The 22063-nt window shown below is 34.7% G+C and overlaps 1 protein-coding gene across 1 annotated transcript in view; it reads right to left on the reverse strand.

Annotated features, from left to right (window-relative positions):
- Positions 1 to 19161, reverse strand: part of efna2.S (ephrin A2 S homeolog) — a 123279-nt gene extending 104118 nt beyond the window's left edge. The window contains exon 1 of the mRNA XM_018243603.2: positions 17945 to 19161. Coding sequence (XP_018099092.2) covers positions 17945 to 18063 — 119 coding nt within the window. The 5' untranslated portion in view covers positions 18064 to 19161. The remainder of the gene's footprint in view (positions 1 to 17944) is intronic.
- Between the last annotated feature and the right edge of the window lie 2902 nt (positions 19162 to 22063).

The raw sequence follows: 22063 nt of genomic DNA on the forward strand, positions 1-22063 counted from the left end.
CAGTACAGAGGCGGATTACTAAATTAATAAAGGCAAACAGAATTTCAGTTGGAACTATTTAAATAAAAGAAGAGGGATATGATCAAGTTCTAGTATTACAGTAACTAAAAAAACTCAGTGGAACCTATTCAACATTAAATGCCTGCAAAGAAACCGACATTAAGGGGAGCTGGGACATAAGTTTTCATTTTTAGCAGTGGAAAGAATTCCTATTAGTAATTTACAGTGAAATTCTATTTAGCACATCAATAATGGTCACTGGTGGATGGCTTTGAACCAGGAATTAGACCATTTGTTCATTACGGAGTCTGGAAATTAAATTCATGAAGGCTTTAAATAGCGTTTTTATGATGTAAAAGTTTTACAAGTTATATTCTGCCTTGCCTGATTTTTATCCCCAACTGGCTGTTCTTTGCATGACCAAAACAACTTTTAACACTGTTGTTACTGGCTAACAATGTCAATCATATAATCCTATTGTCAGGATCTGCCAGTAATCAAACTCTGGTCTCTGTGGTTATCAACTCCTGCATTACCCCAATAAGCCATTGGAAGCATTTCGCTCTTGTGCTGACTAGTTTCCATAACTGGTCTCTAACATTCTCTTTCACACAGTGCCCTCCTCCCAACTCGTTACCAGCATCTGTCACTGATAAAGCAATCAGGGGCCTTTAGAAGCCTTCTCCGTGCAACTCCCAGTTGCTCGATCAGTGTAGCCCACAAGCCTGATCCAGCCTATTACAAGGGAAGTTCGATAGGCAGGCCGATGTCCAGGACAGGTTGAAGACAGAGGAATACAGGTCACGGTCAGTACCATAAGGTCAGTCATAACAGACTAGGATCAGAAATGAGGGCACAGGAACAAGGCAAGGACTCAAAGCTCGGAACAGAAATAAAGGCAGGAATCAACAGGAACCAAGCTTGGTCAAAATAGGCTTCCGTGAATGGTGTTAATAACCTCACAGATACAAGTGTTGCCTATTACCCATAATAGTGAAATCACAATCCACATAAAACATTATAGTTTAGTGACCTCTGGAAAGGAGAGTTTAGACACGTAACTTAGGGGTAGAAAAATTAAACAAACAACCGCTGGAATCCTAGTGTTTCCAGTGGTATAATGTACTCACTAGATGTGAGTTGAAATAGGCATGGGTAAGATATAATCCGTTCCATGCTCTGACTTCCTCGTCCGTTTCTTTTATAGAGAAATAAAAACACCATTCACGGAAGCCTATCTGTGTGCACTAAGTGTCACATGTAAGGTGTTAAATAGTAAGGCACAATGGTTTCTAAAAATCACTAAGGGTGAAAAATCTAAGTGCTGAAATACTACACTATATAAACTTTCTGTCATTCCCCCTCCTCAAAGAACTCTTTTTGAGGAATACAGCAATTCCGTTTTTGAAGATTGTTTTAAACAGGCAGAGGAGAGCCTAAAGACTTGCTGGACTTTGGGGATACCAGAATTTCCTTGGACTCTAATTTAATCTGGACTTTGGTTTGGAAGTCCTTTTCCCTCTGACAGTATCCATTAGATTGGACATCTATAACAATAAATACTGCAGAATAAGCACCAGCAAATAAAAACGATTTTTAACCTTCCCTGGTTCAGTGACGCAATCGGCATCTCTCCCACCGACGTCTGCATGGACTTGCATTCCAGCGCGATTACTCGCCATGCGCTGCCAGCCTGAGGGTTTTTCCCTCCAGGGTAGAAACTACTAGAGTCACTCCCTGAGCGGACATGGGAGGCTCTGTGCCCCGGAATGCTGACTGCACCCAAAAAAGAAAAACAGCATCTTGTCTTCCTACCAGGAGGTAGGACAGAAAAAAACACAATTTAAGGGGGATAAGGGAGTGAATTTATAGGCACTTAATTGTTTAATTGGCTCTTGTCTGTCCTATTAGATGTAAGAGGATATTAACCCATATGTGCTGTTGTTTAGGACGTCAAGGAAAAATAAGAAGCAGTGTAGGAATTGTAGGAATTGTGTTTTTTAGGCTCAAGGCCACTTCATTTTTAGATTAAGCAATTTTTATTTGCTGGCGAAACTAAGTACAACAGGAAGCAGCATGCAAAAATTCTTAGGAATTTTATTTGTATTTGTAAACAAAGTTGTGGTAACAAAAGACCACATGTAACAAAAGTAAAGAACAGCCATCCATAGAGTGGGTTCTGTGTGCTGTGCCTATGCAATTCTTTTTTTTGTGTGAATTTGTCATGTTTACAATCTTACAGTATGCTTTAATTACTAAATCTTCATTTAGGAGTAATTCCTAGGAAAAATGCATTGATAATCTATGAATTAAATATATGACACAGGGAGGTCCGTTTATCAACATTCTCATTTTGGACATTTTAGAGGTTTTTGAAACCACAAATATCATGTAATTTATTAAAAGAAATAAATATAAAAAGCACAAACAAAAATACAGAATGGTCCAAATTAGACAACAAAAACCTCTAATCCCTCAATATTTTTGTGCAATTACTAGCAATAAATCCCAAAAACCTCTTAAAGTCCAAATTAAAGAAAAATGGTACAATTGGATAATGACAGCTCCCATTGACTTCTGTATGACCTCAACAGTTTTCAGATGGTAAACTTTTGTATTAGAGTCTTCGATGTTTTAAGGTTTAAGAAATTACAAGATTTTCATGGATTAGTAATCAGAAAAAACTATGATTTTTTTACCACTAAAAAAGTTGCTAACTTTAAAAAAAATGGGCCCCTAGATATGGAGGCATGTGTCTTACAATCAGTTACTTTGAAAGGATTTTTCACTGAAAGGAAAATTCCAACTTGGAATTCTTTAAAATCAAAATGGACTGGAACTTCGACAAAAAGTTTTAACTAGACAATGACTCAAATATTGTACTTTTATTTTTAAATTATTTAATGAAAATGTTAAAAATTGTGGGGGCTCTACAAATTCTACAAGGTATGCAAACCTCTGTTGAATGCGGGAATAAAATATCTGAAAATAATAATATAAGCTATTAATGAAGACATTTATTACATTCTGTGTTGCTGAGCAAATGCTGTTTGACTTCACCAGCCAGAGTCGGACTGGAATGCCCATTTTCCAAACTATTTTTTCTACTTTCCTCACTCAACTTCTTTATTCTCCTAGTTTTTTATATCTACTTAAAATATTCTTCAATTATTAAGCATGTTTACAATAAAAAATAGGGAATGACCATAAAATATGCTTAATGGTTATAAGTAGGATGGGCCACTGACACGTGGGCCCCCCGGAAGTTTTCCTGGTATCCCGTTGGGCCAGTCTGACACTTTCCCCAGCACCTTAAGCACTTAATTTCCCTTTCAAATAAATGGAAAGCATCTAAATCCAAGCTGGAGTATTTTAGTAGCTACAGTTCTCCCCAAGATTATCTGTACAAATGTGGTCAGAATGCTATATGTGCCTTTGGCCTAAGGTTTTTAAGTGACTATGTATTCAGGCAAACATTCAAAATAGCCAACAAAACCTGTACAATTACAATGTGTATCGAATAATTATACCCAATAGGTTACTGTATTGATAATCTGAATATATGGGTTTAAGTCTGGCACACAAAATACAATGAAAATGAAATAGAAATTACCATAGTTAGTAAAGAATTCTTTCCCCTTCCTGGACACTCAAGATTGTATTCACCTACCACAGCTACTTGAAGTGAGGAAAGAAACCACAGACAGGAAAATATGAATCATTAAACTTGTTTATTATTAATATCCTAAACCACTCTTTAAAATATGTTATCATCTAATCAAGTCTCTTGGGATGCCAAGACATGATGATGTTTGTTAAGGACTAGTTATGTCCACAGAATCTTTTTCTTTATCCAGTTTCTATGCAGTAGTCTATAGCTCCTTTTTATTTTCCACTGTTAATGTAACAATTAAATCACAAAGCATAGGTAGACTAACAGAAGAGAAGATGATAGAGTTACATGCACAAAAAAAGAAAAATACTTATTCAAGTGCTAAATTGAAAATAACAATTTCAACGTTTCTCTTATTTACTTAAAACCTCAGTCAGACCTTGCTTGATTTTATATAGACAGTAGTGTTCCTTTATAATTTTCTGCTCACAGAAAAGACTATCTGTCATTACTTTAATTCAGCCTCTTCTTTTCTACCTTAAGAAGCATTTAGCAGATTTTTTATTAGCTGGCTTGTGTCGCACTTGTTATTTGCCATCACCTATGCCTCATACCAAGTGCTCTTCACATTAACTATAATGGGAAGCACCCTGCAACAATTCATGGAATTTTATTATAGTAAGTAATGAAAAATGTTATGCTAACAAAGCACTGCATGTGAAACAAGCCCAAGAGAGAATAAGTATACTCACTTTCCACTTTCCGTTCATTCCTGTGGTATTTTTAGTTAGTCAGGTTTTTCTAACAACGAAAAAAATTATTTTTACTAAAACCACAAATTTAAAGTAATTTATTAAAATATCTTAATATGAATTCACGAAAAAAATAAGAATACGAAAATCTTGAAGTCCTCGGTTTTATAAGAATTAGGAAGATCCAGCTGATTTCGACATTTTTAGCAGCTTTTTTGTATTAGTGTTTTTCATGGTTGTTACGGTTGATAAATTACAAATTTTTCATGGTTTAAAGTAATTCATGATTCAGGAAAATTAAAAAAATACAAATGTTAGCAAATGCACCCATAGTTTGCACTTTGCAAAGCAAAACTTTGTCTTTATACTCTAAAATCCACCATATCAATATCTATTTTTCTATTTTTGTCTAGGCTAAATTATACTTATTATGGGTTAACATTGTAAAAAACAAAAGGGTCTTTTATTCAGCCAAACATTTAGGGGTCTATTTATTAAGCCTCAAATTTTTCTCACAAATTTTTTTTTCCAGATATATTATGCTCCAAAGCTGCTAAATATCTGAATCTGAAAATACTCCAGCTAAAACCTGTTGACATCATGTAAAAGTCTATGGCAAATGTGCCATTTTACAATTAGAAGATGTTTTTTGCCTTCATGATGTTCAAGGGTTTTGGGCTGTTTGACACTGGTTTTATTTGGGCAACAATTTGAAAAAGTTGCATGATTTGAACTGTTGCACAATTTTGTCTAGACTTTTCCCGCACGTTCAGTGAAGCCCAGTTAATTCTTAGGCTACACATTTACTTATTTTAATATTCCAGCATTCTCCTATTAACATTCCAGTATGGTACATACGCCATTACCTGGTTGCTAGGGTAAATTGTACCCTAATAATAATATGTATTATTATTACTATTCCACAGTGCTTTACAATACATAGGTGCATTAGATGAACATACAAAAACCAAATAAATTGATAGCACATACTTAATAGGCAAAGAGAAGAAGAAATAAGCAAAACATACGAACTGCAAATTCTCATTGAATATAACTGTCTACATCAGACTAAATTAATATTAAGGCTGTCTTCTGTTTCAGTGGTAACCCTTTACCATCACTGCATATATTCCCCTCTCCCTCAGTCTATGTATTCACAGGGAATAGTTGCATAGCGATATTAGGGCTACTAGGGACACTTTGCCACTGAGCCTTTGTACCATAAGAGAAATTTAACTAAAGGGGGCAAATGTGCCAGCACTGCCAGTCCTTTAATATACAATTTGCTTGATGGCCATAGTTACAGCAATACAACTGTAATTTAAGCATCCCTATAAGTAAATACAGGTTATAGAAAGAGGACAGATACTGAGAACTCAGTTCTGGCTATAGCATCATTTAAATAGCTCAGTGCATATGGCCAGTTTTATAAACCGGGGACAAATAAAGGACATAATGTAATTAGGGAACATCTGGCAAGGGTCAATAGTCAGTACTAACATAACTAATATCCATTCATTCACTTGTATAAAAGATCGAGAGTGCTATTCTTAGTGGATGTACCCACTAGAGGTTTGAAATGCATTTGCAATGCAGTACAGCAATATGCGTTTCACTGCACAGCATCTTGTGTTGACAGATCTTATGCTCCCTGCAGGTTGTTACCTTCTTAGGCAGAGACCAATGTTAAATACAGATAAAATTATGCATGATCTATTTTTTGTCCTGTTTGGAGCAGACCTGCAGGGGTGGCATAAAATTAACATATACATTGCCCTATGGTGTAAAGTTTAAAACTGCTCCGTATGGCAGATGTACGTTATACACAGCATCCAATAATTCTGATTTACAACGGGACTCAATGAATAAGGTGAACATACCCAGAATACTCAGTTGTACAGTACCAGTCACCACAAGGGTACCGTAAAATGCCTTTATTCAAAACAATGGCATAGATTTATACGGCCCGATTTATGAAAGGTGAAGAAGTAGGGATTAATTAAACAATAAAACCGCAAAATTTTGCCATAAAAAACGATGCAAGTAAAATCTGGCCAGGTTCAATAGGAGTCTTAGGGAATTGTCTCTAACAGATTTAAAGGAAAACTATATCCCTCCCCCTGAACAATGTAGGTCTCTATAAAAAAGATATTGCATAAAACAGTTCAGGTGTAAAACCCTGCTTTATGTAAATAAACCATTTTCATAATAATATAAATCCTAAATGGAAAATTTACATTTTAGAAAATAAGGGCCGCCCCCTGGGATCGTAAGGTTCACAGTGCACACAAACAAAGCAAACAAACCATACATGTTAGGTCACATGAGCCACTTAAAAGACAGAGTTCTGTATTTTGCTTCCATACTTCTTCCTGTTACAGTTAGAGCTGCATTATTTCTGGTCCGCTGATCATCACAAAATGGTGTTTCAAGGCAAGAGATGTAAGAGGGCAATATTTACTTAAATATATATTCCAGTTTGGTAAGATTCTTTAATATGTCACTTAATATGATATAAACTGTTGCTTAAATATTCATTTTGGGGGTAAAGTTTTCCTTTAATCACATACTTATTTTCCCAGTTAATTTAAACATTTAAAGTGATACTGACACTAAAACATGTAATGAGTAATGTAAAGCATCTGTAAATACTTTTTATGGCATAATTATAAATAGAATGTGAAGACAATATTATGATAGATGTAAAAAAAAGGTTTCATTTCTGGTGTCCGTATCTCTTTAAGTTTTTATGGTCATTAAAAATGAATGCAACAATTTAATTCTCTCTGGTGGTTTTTTCTGAGAAAATTGCATGCAGGAGTATTCTGTTGCAGTTTTTTTCTTAAATAGGCTACTGATAAAATAAGTTGCAAGTTTGTTTGGCACTGTTATTTGTTTTTCTCTAACCTCTGAAATAGACATCTGTGATGTGCAATGTTTCAAGCTGCTGGAAGTCTTTTCTTAAGATACTGAAATAATATAGCCCCTTCCAATAATAGGCTATATAGCATCCAATACCCATACAGTATAATTCTGGGCCTATGGCTTTTTATTGTAACACTGGTTTCATTAAGCAACAGTCGAGATGTCCTTGCCTGCCACTACTCCCCACTAAAAACAATGGTAAACAGTGTCAGTCTGGGGGATCCAGAGCCCATGAGGTCTCAACCAAAAGCTGCCACCCCATTTGTGAACTCCCCCATCACCAAAACCTCCGTTGTGAACTCCCCCGCCGCCACAAACTCCCTCCCCAGCTGTAACTAGCTCCACTTTATACCTCTGACCGGGCCTGCCCCAAATTCTACCTGACTGATCGAACTGCCTATGGAGTTGATTTTTTAAAATTTATTTTTACTGCTTATAACTCGTTTAATCCCCCTCTTATTCATCTTCTATTGGGACATACATAAACTCTATTTTAGTGGCCAGTGTAACTGAATTTGGCAATCTAAAATTATATTAAACCATCAACATGTAGGCTTACTGCTGTAAAATTCTCAACAACATAATCAAAAACATCAACATGGACAACTGCAGAGAAAAGCCAAAGACCACATACAAATTGCTTAAGAATGCCACTATATCATACTTAACGTTAATGTTAAGGTATATTTTACAATGATAAAAACCTTATGGACCTTTAATTTTGCTTAGCATTGGTATGATGACCACAGTGATTTGTAGGTGAATTTACCCTTTTAGTTGTTGGCTGTCTAGGAATTCAGAAAATAGCTGATCAACATAGTAATAATAATGTTGTCACTTGCAGGCCTTGGTAATGTTAGAAATGAAATGCTACTCTCTGTAGGTTCCATGTTTCCTTTCAAAACATAAGAATTGAGCTATTTTAAAACCATAAACCATAAAGAAATGAGAGTCCTATACATGTCCTATATCCTGTACTAGTCCCAAAGCATGTAAAAAGGGCAATAATCAGTTCTACAGTGTGGTGGGAATGTGCCTTCAAGATGTAAAACATATTTATTAACATACGTATTAAGTCTAACATTTAATATGTACAACAAAGTTCATTACAGGTATGGGACCTTAATGCTTGGGACCTGTAGTTTTCTGAATAAGGAAACTTTCTGTAATTTGGATATTCATACCTTAACGGTCAGGGCATACACTTAGTTTTGGGGAGATTAGTCGCCCAGTGACAAATCTCCTCTTCTTCTGGGGCGACTAATCTCTCGTGAGGCAATTTCGGGCGACTACGGAAAACAAAGGGCTCCGAGTGCCATCCTGCAGGCGATTTACATTCTAGCTGGGGGGAGGCAGTTTGAGGAGATGAGTCGCCCCCAAGAAGAGGAGATTTGGGAGTATATGGGAAATAGTAAATGCTATATAGTAATTAGTTAACTTTATTAATTTGTAAGGCTCAATTTTACATAGTTCAGTTATCATTATACATAAAGACTTTGTTTAAAGATATGAGAGGAACTATTGACAGCATGCAACTGTGATTATAATTATTGCAGGTTTTATTTTGCTGTTAATTTTATTTAGAAATTTATACCCAATATTATAGCACTAGACGTCAGCTTTGTACGCATGGCACATATTTCTGTTGCCTAGCAACACGTGCCTTTGGGGGGTTTCTGCTCCCCATAGAAAAGAATGATGGGGTTTGACTTAATGATGCAGTTTTTTTTTGTTTTTGTTTAAGTAGAAACTAAGAGGTTTAATTGCAAAAGCTGTGCTGCCTTTTACACTATAGCATGAGGCATTAATGATTAGATCAATATTATAATACAATATTCTCCTGATGGCTCCTGATTAAATTGACCCTAGTGTGTTCACATAGGGAAGTGATACTGTAAGTTTCTTTGCAGCAGGGTCTGATGAACTTAGTGAAATATGTTGGCACGATATAAAGTATAATAAAAAAATCTGTTATACCATAACATAACAATCCTTTTTTTCGTTGATTTTTTTATGTCATAATAGAAAATGGAAAAATTTGTACAGAAAGAAGAAGAAAGCCAGAAACTTTGAACATCTGGGCGTTTAATTATTTTTCAGACACATTAGGAAGACTATATATATATATATATATATATATATATATATATATATATATATATATATATATATATATATATACATATATATATATACATATATATATATACATATATATATATATATATATATATACATATATATATATACATATATATATATATATATATATATATATATATATATATATATATATATATATATATATATATATATATATATATATATATATATATATATATATATATATATATATATATATATATAGAAAGAAAGACCAGCAACACCAGGATTTTGCAAGAAGTTGACCGAAACGTCACACGTCGGATACATATGCAATAACACTTATTTCAACTACTTGCAAAATCCTGGTGTTGCTGGTCTTTCGTTCTATATATATATATTTCCTTTACCGTGCACCCAGGTATTGTTTCCAAACAGAGTGCTGTCCACAGCCACAATATATACAGTATATATATATATATATATATATATATATATATATATATATACAGTATATATATATATATATATATATATATATATATATATATATATATATATATATAATATATATATAATATAGGTATTTTGTTATTGGTTATTGGTAAGAGCTTGACTAATTTTAGGGGAAACATTCCATGATCATTCTTTCTGTTTTCTTTCCAAAATTTTGCACATGTGACATTAGCCTTATCAATTTATAGGCTAATTAAAACTATTACTAACATGGGACAAATTTAACAGTTTACGTTCTGGTTAGTAGCTGTGAGAAAAATGGTGTAATTCGGTCTTCTTTTAGTAATAGTCTGTTTTGTTGCTTCTGTTTTTATTAACTAAATAAAGTTATCGACTTACATTTTTTACCCCATTATTCTTTTTTAACAAAAGATGGTGTAACCACATGAATTAGGGTATGCAGGAATATTTTTAAAAATAATTTTCATAGTTTTATTTGTAAAAGAAAGAAAAAATTCTCCGCCCCAATGTATATCTGTTTGATGACCTACTCCAACAGTGTGTAATAAGAAAATGAGCCCACCCTTGTGGTTTTAGTCATTTTATTTGGGCTATAAAAAATAAAGAATTTCACGTTTTACTGAGTCCTCCAATTATATATCAAACTGTGAAAATGGGTCATAAAAAGACGCTCTTTACAGTAAGCAGGGTCATTTGGTATTATCACATTAATATTAATTATATTATCCATACCTACATTGGCCAGTTGTGTCCAAAACCCATGACATTATAGTTTTATGTTGTTGTTTTTAAAACAAACGCCCACATGGAAAATAGGTATTAACTTTTTGCCGAAAATCATGTACGAGGATCATGAGGATGAGCCGATCAGTATAAAATACACAAAAATAATTAACACAACATAAAGCTCCTTCTTCAACATGATTTAAATCAAGTATATTAACATGTCACCAAGTTTTGGCAAACCACCAGGAGTTGTCTCAAATGGCTTCCAATTATAGTTGACTGAAATATCAGGGCTTATCCGAGGAGTTGTTTTAAATCACTTCCCATTATCCACAGTTGAACAGTCATTTATATTGAAAAAAGAGACAATAAATTTAACCTTTTTCATAACCCCCTACTATTTGACAGCCCCACCGGGCTACCTGCCAATGGCAAAAATAAATATCTGCCTGACAAGGACAATTGAATAGTTCCCTGGATCAAATACTTCCAACGGTTTAACAAACTATAATTACATATCCCTGTATTACTAAAACAACAGTCAACTAACAGTTGACTAATTATATTGCCAGTGAATTGATAGCCATTCTTGTGTCTCGAAATATCCAGTTAAATAAGTCAGTTACCCCACTTCAATTCTGTTCAGATCAGTAAAAAGGGTAGTGGGCAGCATTAATATTATTATCCTTAATTTATTATATTTAGCACCAACATATTCCACAGTGATTTACAGAGATTATGCATCATTCACATCAGCCCCTGTCCCAATGCAGTTTACAATCTAAGGTCCTAATCACATTCACACGCACTAGAGCTAATTTTATCAGAGGTCAAGGAACCAGCCTTTTTTGTAGTGTGGGAGGAAACCAGATTACCAGGACGAAACCATACAGACAAATGAAAAACATACAAACGCATTGCAGATAGTGCCCAGGCTGGAATCAAACCCAAGGCCCCCAGCACTGCAAGGCAGCAGTTTTAACCTACAGGAGCTCCTTATATTAACTTAAACAGACATTTTAGAGCTTATAATTATTGCACAATGACAAATAAGACGACAAGAATATTTATCTGCAGATGTTTCCAATAAAACATGTTTATTGCCAAAATTTGTGGCTGCTTATTTGTGCTTTTATACATGTGGATATCTCAAGGTTGAGCATATGAGCAGATCGAGAAAAGAAATGTTGATAATTTTCTCCTAAAATAAAAAGCACAACAACTAAACTCCATATTGTCTATAGGCTCTTTTGTTTTTATTCTTGTATTGGTCATTGGATGTTTTTGTTTTATTGTGCAGAGAAATCTTTGCTACTACAGATGTAGTAGAGATTTTTCAGCAAATATATAGCTCAGTAAGTGCTCTCTTGTAAATAAGCTGCAGAGCATCCAAGGATGCAAATAGTGGGAGATTTGGCTACCACTTTTGTGCAATAAAATTGTAAAAGTACCATCAAATTGACTGTGTCCTTTACCAAAAATGCTGATAATGCTTATAATTAGTAATGTTTCCATAATGTGAGTCTCACAACACATAAAACCTGATTACAAAGTGTCAGACAGAAATAGATACTGATGTGCTATGATCCTGTGTATACAAAAAGACCTCTTCTATATTATATTATGTCCTACTATGTTGTGACAGTACTTCTTATACCAAGCAAGTTTAATTTGAAGGATTTCTTCCACAATCAGTCTGTCATACAATGAGGCCTCCTCCAGCAGTATGAAACCTACAGTAATGATACCACAATTTCTATTGTGAGACCTACCATAGATCTCACCACTGTACCTAATGAGATCTGTCTTAAGAATGAAATAATTCATGTAAACAAAAAAAGACATATCTTACAATGCATGGTACTCATTGTATAACCTGACCTTTTTCATTGTGTGGATAAGGTTTCTTCCATAATTGAGAGAAGCAGAATGGAATAATATGGAAATTCCATAGAACGCAGAAATGTATTTTTCGTTTATGTTTTGTAAAACGAGCATTTCTGCTGTAAATGCTACAAATATTTTACAGAAGAGAGTCTGATAATACAAAACCACTGACTCACTAAATGGTCAGCAATGTACTATATACATATTATACTATATATATATATATATATATATATATATATATATATATATATATATATATATATATATATATATATATATATATATATACTATAATGAGTTATACTAGTATAGCAAGAAACAATATCATCTGTATACAAACATCAAATTCAGTATCAGTATCAATTTTTGCAATACAGTAAAAATAGGGGTTTGTACTGTAACTTTTGCTTCATAAAATACTCTTTCCAGCAAATTTGCTTTAATACGCTGTTAAAAGATTTATAATAAATATAATATATAGATTTTCTTTATAAACTGAAATTGCGCTACAAATTATAATGAAGCCATTGCACATGGTCAAGCCTATGCTAAATACTACAAAGAAATTAAACTTGTAGGAACACCTATTTATGTCACACTGTGCACTAAATTTATCTAAACAAAATCTTGATATTTTTTTTTCCTTTGTCCCTTTTTTTTTTTTATTTGTGATGTGTATCGAGAGAGATGGTCCTATGTTTTCTATCATTTATATATATATATATATATATATATATATATATATATCAGATTTTATAGGTTTCTGTTTTATGCCTGTGTATATTTTGATACCGTTTCCTATTATGTAGCACTCCTGGTATCATTTTTTTAAAACTACTTGATTTCTATGACTGTGAAATGGTTGCTGCACTTTTCTGTGTGAGTGGACGTGCCGCACCATTGCAAATCCTGACATTGTATGGCCATACACTGACTGTATTAGTATGGATTAGTATGGATTGCAGTGAAACTACAGTTCCTGTCAGACCTCTTGCCTCTAACATTGTATATTACTACTACCTGTTTTTCTTTGCTGTAGATTCGGTACCTCCTACCAGTGTCTCCAAGTCTGCTGTATCATTTTTGCAGTGTACTGTGATAAACAATTGTCCATTAGTCACAGAGTGTCATTATATATGACTCGTCATTTGGTAACAGATGCATTTCTTTATAGATAAAGGCCATCATTTTATATGGGGTCGATTATGTGAATTAAATCTTAAGTGCAATTTTATCTGCATAACTTACAGTGTATGGAAAGCAATTAAATATCTAACATGATACAAATACTAGAATTACATGTTACTGACTTAGTGGTAGTCTTTCAATATAAAAGCTGATCAAAATATTTATTCTAATCTGATACCTTTGATGGGGCAAATATTTTTTTTCATATTACATTCATATTTCAAATCCTTCTCGTTGGCTTTTGGAATTTTCCTGAAAGAAATGTTTTTTTTTTCAATTAAAGGCAGAAAACATAAAACCTGAGTTACGAGGAATGTTTCTCCTTTTTTTTTAATGTTAAATACAGAATTTTATCCTGGAAACTTACTTTACTCTGCATAAGTACGCTGTGCTAGTTTTATAGATCACTATCAGTGTGTTAAATTATGTGAGGTGCTTAATCCTCTCAGGCTGTTCTCTTTCATTTAATAACTCAAGTACTTGGATAGCAGCCGGCTGGGTCTGGAAGTACTGAGCCAAAAACTCCGATCTTTGCCAGCACCAAACTTAGGATCCTTTATAGGAATTCTAACATATGTTGAGCATTTAGCTGAACAAAAGAAATAGTCCAGGCCAGTAAGGCAAACACAGGCAGAAACCCAAAACTGGAATACGAAAAAAAAGTGAAGTCATGTATCTAATAAAATCCATATGTGAAATAATCAGCACAGAAAAAGAACTTCTTTCAAACAAAGGACCAGAAAAAAACACAGATTCAACTAGCCTCTAGTCTTCATTTTGTATGTTAAAAAGCATCTCCAGAAATCTTTTACTGAGATATAGTTAACCCTACTCTAATAAGGCTTAAAAATATGCAAATGAATTTTGAATAACTATTTGGTCTCAGACTGATTCCATTGTCTGTCTAAGAAAAGAAATTTAAACTGAGAATTCTCCTCCTCGCACTGCTGCTTTAAAGAGAAGAAAGTTGTACATTGGTAGAATTGTAGCCTCTACTGACACCGACTGTAATAGTAAAGAACCTTTGATTTTTTTCCTTTTATGCTTTCTTTTTTTAACTTTATTAACTGCCATTCATACTCAGTACACGGTACATGGGAAAGAAGAACTGCATCGTAATAATAGTACAGCCAAATATAATGATAAGAAAACCTAAAGTATTTAACCAGTACAATATAACTTTAATTTCAGGGTCACTGTAAGAATGTTTCAAACAGGGAAAACAAACACATGAAACACATTTTAGAAGCATTTTAAGCAAGACATACAGACACTTGTAGAGTTAGACAGTAATTTAAATAAATAGTAAACTACTAATTAGTGGAGATGGTGATGGCAATAGCAATATATCAAACTATTTACATGACATGACAAAAATTTCCCCCAAGAAGGGACCAGATCACTGTGTGATTACTTTGTAATATTTATATATAATCAGCCATAAAGAGGCAGCACATTTATGACATGTTCGTTTCCTTTTTGGAAAATAACATCAACACATTTGAAGTTTATCGGCAATGCCTGCGAAGACCAAATGACGCGAAAACACACGTCCATCAAGTTCAAAAGGTTGAACTTGATGGACGTGTGTCTTTTTTCAACCTAACTTACTACTATGTATTATCGGCATTCTACAAAAAGTTGAGGAAATTGAAAATCCATCCTGAATCTTAAAGCACTACCACTGATACGAGTGGAAAGAACAGAGCTTCAATTCGGGATAGAAAGGTCCTAGCCAAGAATATAAGAAATATGTGAAACAACAATTATAAGCAAGGTCCCGCATTGGGAATGAAGACAAGAAGTCCCCTAATCATGAAATAGTCCTACAACTGAATTGGGAGAAGGCAAGAGTAGCAGACCTAATGTTAATCCACTTCCCTGAGAGTGAGGTGATTGCAAGAGGAAAGCTTTATGATCTATAAATCTTTTGACATTATGGTAACATGTAGTCTAAAAGATTTCTTTTTTATAATGAACGGTACATTAAAGGTATTTTAAACAGTGCATTGAGAGTTTACTCAGTATACTTGCCTGACGCATGTAGCTAATTTTCCCAAAATTTAATTAAAGTGCAAATAATACAAATTGTACAGTATGCAAACAAATCATATCCTCTAGTAGGACACATCACACATATGTATACTAAAACATATCACACTACGGCATGCCAAACTCTTCTGCACTTTTCATACTATAGAGTATAAAGCCTACTCTGCATATATTGCACATGAACATGCAGCCTGTTCAATACGATACACATCCAGTCAATATGCAACATGTTGTATATGTTGCATTGACCCACAGAGCACACAGCTTTTAATATATGGTATGCATACACATGCAAAACGTTATTACTTAAATAGACAAATATGGACTATCCTACATTATCAAATGCACAAAATGAATGACAAAGTACACTGTACATATACACTATACAAAACAGTACACTACCAAAGAATGCTAGCCTGTACTTTTGTGGCCACTATGATTATGCCAGTTATCCCTACATGACCAGCACCCAGTTACCATGCCAATAAAGGCATAGTACACATTACACGTATACCAGTTTGAAGCATGCAAGTGAATAATACATAGGGCACCACACTGTTACTATAGCACTGTATACCATGTGTATGCTCTATAAATTTAATACAAACTAAGCATGCCAATCTAAAGTACACATAATGCTCCAAATTGACCACACAACATAAACTAGGTATGTACTAAACAGAGTTGTAGGTACCAGTGTCAAAGACAAACATCATTAGTTTAATAATACACCGCCTTACTACAAAAGCTAAGCATGCTGTTTGAGGCACATCCACTAGAATGTCAATTTCTAGAAGGCACACATAAGGAGCTTTCCAGATTGTAAAATACTTTGTTTGAATCTAAACATGCTACACGCTAAACTTTACATGCATTCTGTGCTATGTTTTCTGTAACACATACACATAGCCATGCACAAACCCCAAGTACTATATAAAGCAGGCAAGGTAATAGGCAACCAAAATTGATTGATTGATACAGAAACCCCAAAAATAATAATCAATACAACCCCAGTGTATTTTCCTTCCTATACATGTGCAGTAAGCATGCCATCTACACTGCTTATACAGAAGTTGTACAAGCCAACTAAAGTAACCAATGAACATGTCAGAGACACAAACTGTTGCAAAGTTGAAATTGCTTTGTGTGTTTTTCCCATGTGGGGCTTTACTGATTATTACAGAGTAGAAAATTACTAACACTGTTGTTATTTTGCTTGTGGGCAGCTTTATAGGTATCTTGTACTCATAACAGTTCATCATTGGCTCATGAACAGCAAAATAAGCAAGAGCTTTAAGGGAAAGTTTCATATCCCATGAGTGTCCTATTGCAGCAAATTATTAAAGCAAGTCCACTGGCCAAGTGCAGTCTAGATTGTCACATAAAGAATAAGCCACACACAGAGCTGAGCTGCAGCATCACTGTGTTCTAGTGCCGGGAGAAAGGAAAGGGTGATGAGTTGAGGGCGGGTAGAACATGTGAATATAAAAGTGAAATCAGTGAGAAAGTCTAAAAGCTTTGCATGCAACCGGGATAAACTGAACTTGCAATCTAGCAACGGTTTCTTTGTAGCTGAGGCACCCGCAGAATCATGTACAGAGACGAGATATGTAAATATCACCGCAATTAAAATATTAATTTAATGCTAGTAACTACAGAATAACAATTTAATAGAAGGGATTGTGGACTTGAACCAGCCAGGTAAGCCACACAAATGGTTTCTCTAGGTCAGCATGAGCAATGAAAACTCTCCCTATGTTGCTGAACTACAACTCCCAGCATTCCACTGAAGTCTGTTGGACGGATGCTCAGAATTGTTGTTAAGCAACTTCTGAAGGGGCATGGAATGACTATCACTGCTCTGGGTTCCCAAACCTGACTCAGACTGTTGGCAGTTATGGACTGTATCTTTTAAAACCAAATATACAAAAACACCCTCAGCTGCTGGAAGTCAATACAGTTTGGCATTTATCATAAAACACCCACTTCTTATGGCTATGTAGCTTGTTAAATAATTTATTCATGTAATACTTTGGTACAATGAGCATACAGTATCTTTCATTAACTAATCAGATTTATGTGTTTCTGCATATAAGGACAAAATTCATATTTTAAAATTATAAACATTGTGTTTTTTTGCCAAAATAACTCACTTTATATATCTATATAACTCACTCACTTTCACCACACCATGAATCCCATGACTTAGTACTCTTACCTGGGGTTACTCTTGTTCCAATATACTGCATATCGATCTGATATCACTTTACTGGGGTCATCCGTCCATACACAGACCCAAATCAGGGCCCCCAGAAGCAGTGGGACCAGAGGCCCCATACTCGGGGTCCAAGTTTTATGCTCCACTTACACCAGACACCCTTGTCCCATGTCCTTGACTGTATCCTGAAAAAAGTGTGTAGTAAAGATGAGACAGTTTTTAAAGCCTTATGCAGGCAGCTTTTCCTGTGGAACTGTCACTTTCTTTGTCTGCCCAGTCCTGGGGCACCTCTCAGCTCCATGCCATGGGGTATGTGTTTTGTTCCACAATTATGGTTCTGTTTCTTTTGCTTGAGGGACAATACCGTGGTTCTCTCAGCCAAGGTGTAAAGAGCAGGCTCCGGTTCAGTGCAGTATCACTGTCAGCATTCATGGTCTGAAACCCAGGAGGAGACAACTCCTGAGTCCCAGGAAAGTGACCAGTCAGGACATCCTGAAGGCCAGAGAACAAGCTGGTCCTGAGGCAGACAGATTGTCAGCACACAACAGGTATCATAAATAATGATAAGCCCAAATCACTGATAGCAATACTTCTGGCAGTGCCACAGATACCAAGCCCCAAAACTGCTACTGCCAAATCCTTCTGTCCTCACTCCATTCACACACCAAGCATCTCCCCCTCCCTCCCATTCCTATCCCTCCGGTCAGCCCTCCCCACTCCTCCCTCACCCTACATCATTCCCTTCTATTCTCTTGCTGATTTTGAATGGTGCTTCAGCCTCTTGTTAGATTATTTATGCCATCTACTGGATGCATCAAGAAATTCCTGCAGTAAAGGACTGCTGCTCTGTTTTCAAGTTTAACTTACCAAGTAAATCATTATCTCCTACTTTTTAACAGTAGAAACCCCACCTTCTCTGTCCTCGTCCATTTGCCTTCAGAGCCTTAGATATTCTTTTCCTCCTTATTGTACAAAATGAAATGAACAGAACGAGATTGGTCAGATAATTAATCTCCCAACAGCAAATGTATGTTTCAATTTGTATCTAATTTTCCTCCCCAACATTTATAATAACTAGCAACACAATTATGGGGAAACAGAAAGTGCAGAGTAATTTTTGTTGTCTATAGACTAAAACACACAGGTTTCAAAACACCTGGATTTCTCTAGCACTTTGCATAGGTGTAGAATTAGGCTTTTTAGAGGTATATTTTTTCTCAAACTGGAGTCACAGTATAGCTGCTTGATCTTCATAAATGCCCTGGCTTTCAGACAATACCATTACATTAATAACCAGCTGGATATTTACTCAAACTTGCAATGTCACCTAATTCAGTTTCATTGTGAAATGGTCTTTTTTTAGGTAGCTGCCACATCATTTTTACTTCATGAATGCTTCTTTAAATGCCTGTTTTACAGGTACTACTAATTCATATTAAACAAACAGTAGACCTATATTCAAAAATTCAAATGTAAACAGTAATTTACAATCACCCTCTGGAAGTTAGTGAAATGATGGAAAAATAGCTTAATGATAGTTTTATAAAAGTTATCTAGAGTTGTATACCTGCCTATTGCTGATGTGATGTCAATTACCACTAACTGTATACTCAGATTATTTTTAGGGGCTTATTTTATGTAGTGGCATGCACCAACATACAATAGAATATTTTGTGAAAATACCTACTTATAATTGCTTCCACTTTAAAAAGAAACAAACTGTATGTCCATATACTTGAATATATTTAAGTTGGTCAACTACATTAAATGAATTCATGGTCTTGCCACTTTTTTTCACTGCATTTATATTGGGAAGAAGTGTAACTTCCTCTACCAAGAAGAAAATGCTGAGAATGGTGGGAGCACCTGTATGAATTAATAGCAAGAGGATACATTGTTTTCATTACTACAGCATTCATTTGTAAATTAGGTTAAATTGATTATATAAACTGGGGTGCAATAAGGGTTGCGAACACAAAAAAAACAAACTTACAAAAAATAAGTTTTCTGAGCTGACCAAAAATACTAAATGAAAGGACATAGACATTTGTGTCAATGAGCCAGTGAGTGTAGCTGACCATCTTTCAATATCTTTGTAGCAATAAACACAGGTTTCCCTTTTGTTATTAATAAATACCATAATGTGAAAAACAGATTCAGCTACATATATGACCAAAGTCATATCATTATTTGCTAATTTAAAAACACACTAAAACATACTATTAGCTAAATACCTTTATACAAATGCATGCCATTGGACTAACAGAGTTAACATTCAGTGCCTCTTCACTTTTACGACAGTTGCTTCTCTTATGTTGCTGTTACGACTGTTGCATCTCTTATTGTTAAGGTCTTAAAGGGGACCTGTCACTCCAAGAAGTATTTCTATCATATTCATTGAGCAAAATAAACATTATTTACTCTATATAAAATATTTTATTTTGTTTCCTTCAATCTGGTACCTTAATCACAGCAAGCAAGCAGACACCATTTTGAGAACACGGTTATTAAGGCATGTTTTTGATCACCCCAAAATGTTGTGTATGTGTGCCAAAATATAAGGACCCAGTGCACATGCCCATGCATTGGCTACTCATTATAGACAGTGAGGAAGGTAGAGGAATGTGAGGACAACAGTGACATCAAGGAAGTGCTGAATGGAAAGTGTGAGTAATTGACTGTTCCGCCTCTATACCTTAGGCATATAGGTGGGTCAGGCAATATATGATTGACAGCTCAGATTTTTTACGTACATTTATAACAGGTATAGATGATTTAATAAAAAAAAATTTGGTTTCATATTTCATTTCAAAAGGACTTTTATTGTTCTTGACTTGTATTGTTATGTGTGGGTGAAAGGTCCCCTTTAATAAAACAGTGATAGAGTAGGTCCTACTGAAAAAATAGAAGGGCTTTCGACTCAGATAAGAGCACATTTCCAATTCAGAGCAGCGAGAGAGCTCTGGGAAATGTTTTATATTCTAATGACAGTCAGAAGGCCACAGATTGGGCATCCATGACATCAGTTATAAGAATATCAAACCATTACTACATGATATACTGACATGTGATCTGTATATTCAACAATGACAATTTCTGACAATTTTCTGACAATTTTCCAATGACAATTTCTGACAATTTTCCATATCTACTGATTTAAAGTGTTTAATTTCCAAAATCCTATTTGTCTTTGAGAAGCTGGAGGATTGTCTTATCTTCTGAGGAAGTCACGAGACACCACTAAATGCGTAAAGTAGATGGCCGCTTCTTCATGCATTTGAAAGTGGTTTTAACTTTTTGAAAATAAGGAGTTATTTTGAATCGATTGATGCTCTCAGAGGTGCTCTGTAATTTAATTGTATTCTATGGACTGTCCTTAGTTGTACCTTATACTCAATTTAAGCTATTATAAAGGACGGACCCATGACTATTTCATTTGTAATAGATGAGTCACTTTGGGTGGCATGAATGACAACTAATCAGCTCACAGGAAGTCTTTTATAAATACAAGAACACCAAAGGCAGTACATAATATGTAATAATAATTAAAGAAAAGACATGCTTTGCAAGAACTTAAACTACAGTTTGTCTAACAGGAAATGCATATTTTTTTTCCACTTGTCTGTGGCCCTCAGATTTTGGCAAATGTTGACAGCAGATAGAAGTCCACACACACACAGTGTTATCACGCTCTCTTTTGGGTGGGGTATTTTATCTTTCTTAAAGATTTATTGGTATGCAAGTGGTTTTAAAATGAATTGCAAAGATTAGAAGCAAAAGTAGTAAAATGTTGTTACATATTTTAGTACTTACTGCTTTTTGAATCATAAAATAATTGTATATAGTAATGCTCATGTAAAATATATGTATTGTGCTAGTAATGCAGTAATCCACTCTAACACATTTTCTAAAATGGTTTTGTTGGATATAGAAATGTCATAGAAATATATTTTCAGCTAGTCGATTATAATCATGTAATCTGTTTATCCGTAGTCTTTTATTCTCACTCCTGGATTGGGCTTTCTAGGGCCAAATAACTTGATATCCAGGGCATACTCTCACAACAAACCAAGACAGTGCCAAATGGTATAGAGGTTAAATAGGCCTATTGTGCAAATA

This window comes from Xenopus laevis, chromosome 1S, assembly GCF_017654675.1.
Source record: "Xenopus laevis strain J_2021 chromosome 1S, Xenopus_laevis_v10.1, whole genome shotgun sequence".
NCBI lineage: Eukaryota > Metazoa > Chordata > Amphibia > Anura > Pipidae > Xenopus > Xenopus laevis.